We start from the raw sequence: 8,096 nt of genomic DNA, 5'->3' as shown, positions 1-8,096 counted from the left end.
GCGAATTGCAGAATCTGAAGGCGAATTCGCCCGTCGAATCTGTTAACTTTTAAAAAGACTTTTCGTTTTTCCTCAATAACTCCCGAACGGATGGACGTAGAGGGACGTGTGTACGCTCATTTTGTAGGGGACGACGAGATCTATAATTTCTCTGCAAAAAGAATTCGCTAGTGCAAATAGTTACCGAGTTATTTGCAAAAAACGAAAAACAGTTTTTTGCAAATTACTCGTGAACTACTGATGCTAGCGAGAAACTTTTATATAGAGATTGTAGGTCTCGTCGTCCTCTACAAAGTGGTCCTATATACGTCTCCCTAAGTCCATCCGTTTGGAAGTTATTGGCAAAAAAAACGAAAAACAGTTTTTTGCAAATTACTCGTGAACTGCTGATGCTGGCGAGAAACTTTTATATAGAGATTGTAGATCTTGTCGTCCTCTACAAGAAAGGTGGTATGCATTTTTCCCGTACGACCAACGGTTTAGGAGTTATTGAGGAAAAACGAAATTTTTTTCCAAATGTTCGACGTTTCGACATTGGGATGGTCGGATTTTATCATTGCCTGTAAAATGCCAATTAATCATACTGAACTCGTTAAATATCGAAGTTAGAAGAAAAATGTAAACTTTTTTCATTCAAAATAATTGTTCTTCCGACGTCTGATTTCTTTTTAATTATAGGAAATCCGGTTTTCTAAGGTACATAAAGTTTTGGAATTGACTGTATATCCAATAGGTCTTTGAAAATCTTTCTTTTGGATTTTGTTGCAGATCCGATGCCGGAAGCTTGTAACAGCGCGATAGCGTCGAGCGTATCGGCGGGCGCCGGGGAGCTGGGAAATTCGTTAGCGATCACAGTGCTATCATCGATCCTAGCGCTGTTCAAGATTTAAGAAGAGGGACCCTGGTGATGCATCAACCTTGCGACACAGCGGCCGAAGCAGCGGATCAGCTGCCGGGGACCTCGTTCCGATTCGGATGGACCACCTTTCTCCCTCACCTAGAACGACGTTCCGACGTTCAAAGCGCCGGAGAGACTCCGAACGGAGTAGCAAAGAATTTAGTGACGTCGAGGCTATTAATCATTTCGATGAATCATTCCGAAGACAATAGGATTTTCATTCCAGTCGACAAATTTCCAGTTTCGATCAATTAACACGTTTCAGCGGTGTCAATCATTTTGATGAATCATTGTCAACAGAATGGGACTTCGGTTTACGCCCCGTTTGGCTTTCAGTCGCAAAGAATTGAAACGTTTCATCGTCGATCATTTTGACGAGTCATTCAGGAGATAATAGTATTCCGATTCACCGTTCGCAAATTTCGTCGGCAAAGAATCGAGACGTTTCACCGGTGTCGACGACCTGTTAATCATCCCGACGATTCATTGAGAATCGAGAACGGGATTCACCCTGACAAATTTCAGCGTCGACCGTCCGGTGTTGGTTAACAGGGGGTGGCGATGTGGGAACGAAACAGATTTGTCGGCGACGGGGGAGAGGCAGGGACGATTTAATGGGGCTGTGAAAGATTGATGAACGTCGCTGCTCGTGAAAACGGGGACAGCCTAACGAGTTACACGTCGTTCGAGTGTCTCGGCTCTCTGGGACCTGGAGGATACTCTATCGATTCACTTGGATACCGAAAAATTCGCCACGGATGCCAGAGGGACGAGCGGATCGATCGTCCCCAAAAATACTCGTAATCATCGAGAATAGACGAATCTGAAATTTTATTTATGGCAACGAGTATTTGTGAACAGAATTTTAAATCTCCTACGGAATGTCTGTTTGTTCGAGTCATGAAATGGTTCTCAAGAATGGATGAAACAAAACTGAGATTCACCTTTTGGTAATAAAATATTGGCGAGGCAAGAAATCAGCTGAAAAAGGATTAGAAATTTTTAACAAGAATTCTTCTTTATGATTCTTCTGGTGGATAAAAAATGTTGGAGAACGATCTGACCACGCAGTGACCATAGGAATTGGAATGAAACTGGCGACGGAGGCAATATTCCGGTCCGATTCGGATGATAATGCGCGGACTGGCGATTTGCATAAATGTGATACCTCGGGTGGAGGTGGGAAACGGAGGGGGCGAGCGGATCGATAGGCGGCCGGGGACGGAAAAACGTGTGTTCTCGGCCTCGCATAAACACCCGCGCCTCTATTAACCACCTGTTCGTGCGCAATCGATGACCCATGACACAAAAGTTTCATTAGCAAAACGCAACAAGTGCGCCGGGGGTTTTACATAAGAACCAGCGGGATTTACCCGGTTGGATCGCGTCCAGAAACCGCGAGCCCCCGTCATCCGTTTTAGGGGATCCGAGGATCGATCCGAAAGTCGTCCGATCCGGAGATTGTTGCCTTTTAAGAAGTTTGCGACCCGATTTAGCGCGAGTTTCGAAGTCAGATTGCCCTCTGAGGGGAAAAAAGTTTCACGCCGGTAGAAACCATACCAGGAATCCTTGAAATGCTTCGCGAATAATAGAAGGGAAGTTGCAAAGTCGGGATTAAGGATAGTCGAGGGAACCGGATTCCCCTCCGCCTCCGGTGACCGAGGAATCCTTCAGCCGTACGAAACGAGGTTCAAGAACTATCAAAAACCAAGAGAAGATCAAGAGAGTGGAGTCATTTCATCTTAAAGACGCCCAATTAGGAGCATCAATTTCTACCGAAATCGAGGTCGTTCTTACTTAAGGACTTTGATTACATCTTGCCAAGATTGAAAACCATTTTTTGTCTTTCTTCATTTGCGAAAATGAAAGTACGTTGGAATTAATCATCAGATATAGAAGAGTAATTTCATCCTGAAGATGTATAATTAAACTAGCCTGATGAATTTCAAGGAGGAACCAAATCTTAGAATGAAACCACAGTAAATTGAAAGTCCTATAGTGTGCTTTTCATGCTGGCCACTCGAGGACAGAATATAATCGTAGAAACAGTGGAATCCAATCGGGTAAGAAAATCTGCGATTCAGTGAATCGCTGGAAGCCGTCTTATGGATCCGCGTTAAAAGGAAGGGGGGACGGTCCTCGAAAATTCAACGGGTTAAGTGCAAACTGGTGTCCTTCGTGGAAGAGGACGCGTTCGAGAGAACCGAGAGGGAGTGCCACTTGCTCATCGAAACGAAAAACGACCAAGCGTGAAGAGGAGAAGAAGGAGGAGAGGGTGGTCCCGTGTCAGTTTCCCGAGGAATTCACGCTCCGCTTGTCCGCTCCGCGGAATTGGACAAACTCGCTTCTCTCTGCTCTCGGTTCTTCGAGCCGTCGTTAGAAATAAATTCCCTGTCTAGCTGACGCGTGTTCCGCAAGTCGGCTCTCTTTAAGTGCCGAGCTATGAGCAATTCAAACGGACAGAAATCGCAATCCCTTAAACCTAAATAATCACCGGAAACTAAATATTCAAACAATTGGACTTACTGGACTGGAAACTTAAAGGAAGATTACATTTTAATTATCAAAACGATTTTATGCAATGATTGCACTATTTATAAATCTCCATGAGAACTTGGATGTTTCATAATAATGTTTAATGTTTCATAATAAAAGATGATACATAAAATCACGCGGCAGCTGTTGGTCACAATTTTAAATTCCACGAGCCACTCTATGTTCTCGATAATCTCTAACTAACTCCGCTTCCACTTCAACGTTCTACTTGAACTTTTGGAAAAGTTGTAAAACAAGAAAAGGAGTCGCAGATATTTCGAAGGAGGCAAACGATTTCAACGACGTGGGGTCGGTCGGTCGACGATAAATCGTCGAATAAAGAAGGAACAACTCGATCGCCTGATCGATTTTCGATGCTATCACTCGAGCCTTGGAATTCTTCACACCTGCGAAGTGAAACATTATTCTTGTAAGAGGAAACGCGACGTGACGTGAATTAAAAACAGTTAAATTTAAAATACAACAAGAAACGAAGACACCAAAATCATGAAAGAAGAAGGAAAATAAGAAAGTCCATTTGAAGACTCGAGCAACCCCTGAAGAAAATTGCCATTCATTATGGAAAACAGTGGAATCCGAAACGAGCAAATGTAAACTCAACAGAACCCTTATTGTCCGAGTCAATTCTGGTATAACATCGCTCCTGCATCCCATTGGACCCCCTAAACGTGCCGTAAACAGGAAGTAAGCAAAAAAAGCGGTACCCTCGAGCTGAAACGCGAGCACACCCACAGAAACACACACACACACACGGAACAGAATAATTTCATTTCTCTCGGCTCTCTCCTTTCCTTTTTTTCTCATCCGGAGTTAAAGAAAAAAGAGAATATGGGTTCGTGCGCCCAGCTGAAGCATGAGAGAAAGGTCAACGGAGGTGGGGAGGAGAAAAAGAAAAAAAAAATAGAGAGCGACTTTTCAGCTCCGTCGCACGGCTGCCATATATATATATTTACGGAGAGAACCAGCCAAACGGATTTAAAAAGCCAGACGCGCGCAAGGACACGTGTATAAAGAAACAGGCAATGGCACCTCGTGAATTAATCCCGTAAAACACGTTAACAAAATAGAAACTTAAGAGGATATTTGTTAAGCAATGTACATATACGTATACATACGCAGCTGTATATCTAATTACATGTACGTGTGCCGTCGAGCAGTAGACGATTTCGAGGCAGCCGGTCATCCCGGTGTCATCACTTTTGCTCGGTGACGTATGTAGGTGTCTCTACGTTTTAGACACAGTGATCGATTTAAGGTATACATAGATAATATCGTATGTAATGTATGCAGCGGCTCCCGGAGGCGTCCTGTGAACAAAACTACGGAAAACTACGTCTCTTGTAACGAGCGTCGTCGGGACGGCTCCGGGGATAACGTTTTAAGAGGCCATCCGATGATTTCGAGAAAAAAAAAAAAAAGAACAAATATAATGAGTCGCGGCGACCGTTTCCCGCGGGACGAATTTCCGCGGTTACCTGGAACCGAAACGACACACCCCGGCAACCGCATCAGAGGAATTCTATTCATCCGTCCCTCTCTCTGTAGTCTCTGACAATCGATCAAAAATTATTGGCGAGTTCTCGGAGTTAGAAAAACTGTTTATTTTCCGGCGGATCCCCCGGAGGTAACGGAAGGTAAAAGCGGAGTCGATCGCTTTTTTCAAAATGACTTTTTAATACTCCGGGGGATTCGGTCGTTTCCGTTACGAAAACTGTACAAAAAAAAAAGAAAAGAAAAAAAAAAACCAGCAGAAAAATTCGTCGGTCGAGCTTAAAAACCGGTGAGTGACGGGAATCGGCGGGTCGTCTCGCGTGCAAACGGCAACGCGGAAACATGAATCTTCCATTTGGTACATATCACCTATATAAATATATCATATTATATATTATATATAGCGAGAGAGTTGATTCTATCGTTAGAGAGAGACCTTTTTCGTAGCTAGAGCATCGAGCGATTTTAATCATCGTGTGACAGCGCGTGCACACATTAAACCAAAATGAAAAACTCAAACCAAAAAAAAAAAAAAATGAAAAAAGAGAGTGAGAGAGAAAAAAAAGGAGAGAAAGGATCCGGTATTTTGATTATAACGAGAGAGAGAAAGAATGAGAGAGAGAGAGAGAAGAGAGTAGTGCAAACATATTTTCTACTAAAGTGATAATCGTTGGCTCTAGGACCTGTCCGTCGAATTAGTCGATCTTGGGCCTCGAACCGTCACCACTCATGCTACCACCGTTAAATCGAATCACTCACCTCTCAGTCACTTGAGCGACGAAATTGTTTCTGACAATCTTAATTAATACCTTTACACCACGAATCATTTCAAAGAGAGAATTTGATTATTTTTGCAGGAGGTCAAGCTGGACAAAATTATTAACCCTTTGCACTGGAGGCCTTTTGCGCTCGGGCGAACCAGCAACTCGAGACGATTTCGGCTATATTAGAGAAGAACTTTAGGGGTACTTCAAATCATTTTATACCCAAAAGAACGTATACAAATAATAAAATTTTACCAATTTTTTCATTTTTATTGAATACAACAAAATCTGTTAAATATTACAGTTTGCAATTAATTTTCGTGCCGGGCGCCGTAGCAGCGCCGCTCGAGTACAAAGGGTTAAAAATAATTGCCAGGTGTAAACGAACGGATTAATAATTGAACAATTGAGAAACACAGGGTACTGCGAGCTCAAGCCTAAAACGGACCTAAGGATGTAATTCAGGCCTAAACGAGGCTCTAATTTAACTCTAATGGCTAATCTAGTTGTACAATTATGGATGGTGGAGGCGCCTAATCGAGACCTAACACGGGACCTAAAAATTTGTCGAGGGATTGATTCGATACGACGCTAGACTGGTAGCGTTCGTGGTGACGTCGACGTACCTCTAACTAGGGATTAGGTGCGCGCAACAATTGCAGGGCCGTTGCTTTATATCCGGCGTGGTCGTCGTCGCACACCTTTTCATTAACGATTAAGCACGTCCTCACATATCATTAGCTAATTACCCCATGCGTCTTGTCGTGAGAAAACTTAATGTTATAGAATTAGTGCCTCGACGTGAATCACGCTCGGCCCATTCTGTCCAGATCGAACGTCTGCCTCTCAGAAAAAATCCGTTCTTCAATAAAATTGTAAACCATAGTTTCAAGTGTTTAATAAAAATTTTTGATAGTAAAGTCAGATGTCCTTGGAACAATTTTTGTCATTATTTAACTGACCTGTTCGACGGTCGAGCAAGGTCGATAAAATTGTAATTAGCAGTCGGCGGCGACGGCGGTCTGGGCAACCGGAAATGGGTCAATATTTGTCTTTAGATAGTTTGTTCCTGCGTGTGCGACTCGTATAGTGTATAATTGATCATCGCGGATCGATGCGTTCAGGATGTGTTCACTGACGGCAGTGATGTCCCTGGAAGCTCGTTTCCAACAACCGTGGAACGATACACCCGTCAGGGAAGCCTTGTTTTTTCCCGGCAAACGTCTCAGCGTTCGTGAATTTAACAAATTATTTGCCAACCCCGAAATGGCCTGGGAACACAGAGATCTGATATATTTTTCGCAAGCTTTCTCGACTGGCCTAATTGTTTAAGAAGGGAAGATTAAGTACGCTTAGGAACAGTTCCCCTGCTCGTTTATTAAATAACCATCGAAATAGAGTTTATTTAAATTCAACTAAGAGACACAGGAATTAAATGAAATTAAATAAAATAGATTTTATTTTAATCAGAGACACAGGAATTAAATTAGAGAAAACAAGGCGAATCGCTACGAAGTGTCCTGATTAAAAAATTAAATCAGAATCGACCGAAAACAATTTTTAATTGATTACTGAATACCGTCGGTGCGTTATTTAATAATCTACGAGAGGAAATCGAGGGTGGAAAGAAGGGAAACACGCGTTATTAACGACGCACGGATGGGGAAGGGAAAGAAAAAGGGGGAAAAATCGAACGGCGCGGCGGTCATTTCGCTAATTAAATAACTCGATGGCGCGTGAAAACGCACCCACTGGTCGTTTCGTTTACCGTTTCGCATCCCGCTGAAAGAGGCGTGAAAATCAATCGTGGAATATTCGTTTCCCACCTCGCTCTTTCCGCTTAGCCAGCCAATTAAAGATCGTTCTTTAACGTTATCAGGGTCGGTCAATAAAAAGTATTGCATACATAAAATATCTTCTGGTTCCACGATTTCATTCAAATTATCTATCAATCCCTTGTAAGAAGCGTTCAATCATTTATTTCAACATTAAAATTAGGTGTATGTCCAATCATTGTATGATAGTACAGCTAGTAATAATAAAATTGAGCCAGTTCTGGTGTTAGTTTCCCCTAAGGGGATAAAATTCAAAACAAGTAATAAGTCTAGAATAGAAGTTGTGTTGAAAAATAATCAACAGTATTGAAAAATAAGATTTAGATTTATTACTCGTTTTGAATTCTGTTGCCTTAGAGAAAATTAATACAAACTTGAGCTGACTCAGTTTCATTGTTACAAGCTGTACCTTTGTACTTCAACATACTTACTCCAACAGCACTCAATATTACAGCAACGTTGCAGAAATATTGTAACTATAAGATTGCAATATTTCAAACATGCAGGATTGGCATAAATGAATTTCTAAAAGTACAGATAGTATTTGTATAA

General features: G+C 42.2%; 1 protein-coding gene across 1 annotated transcript in view; it reads left to right on the top strand.

The window, feature by feature from the left end:
- The window catches only part of LOC108629709 (acetylcholinesterase-like), a gene marked incomplete at its 5' end in the record, with an annotated part of 32,240 nt that extends 26,759 nt beyond the window's left edge, over positions 1 to 5,481 (top strand). The window contains one exon of the mRNA XM_018032541.2: positions 769 to 5,481. Coding sequence (XP_017888030.1) covers positions 769 to 890 — 122 coding nt within the window. The remainder of the gene's footprint in view (positions 1 to 768) is intronic.
- Positions 5,482 to 8,096: the final 2,615 nt, after the last annotated feature.

Source organism: Ceratina calcarata, unplaced genomic scaffold (genome assembly GCF_001652005.2).
Source record: "Ceratina calcarata isolate Rehan_Ccalc_2016 unplaced genomic scaffold, ASM165200v1 scaffold583.2, whole genome shotgun sequence".
NCBI lineage: Eukaryota > Metazoa > Arthropoda > Insecta > Hymenoptera > Apidae > Ceratina > Ceratina calcarata.
Note: the sequence above shows the minus strand (reverse complement) of the source record. Positions and strands in the feature narration are given on the sequence as shown.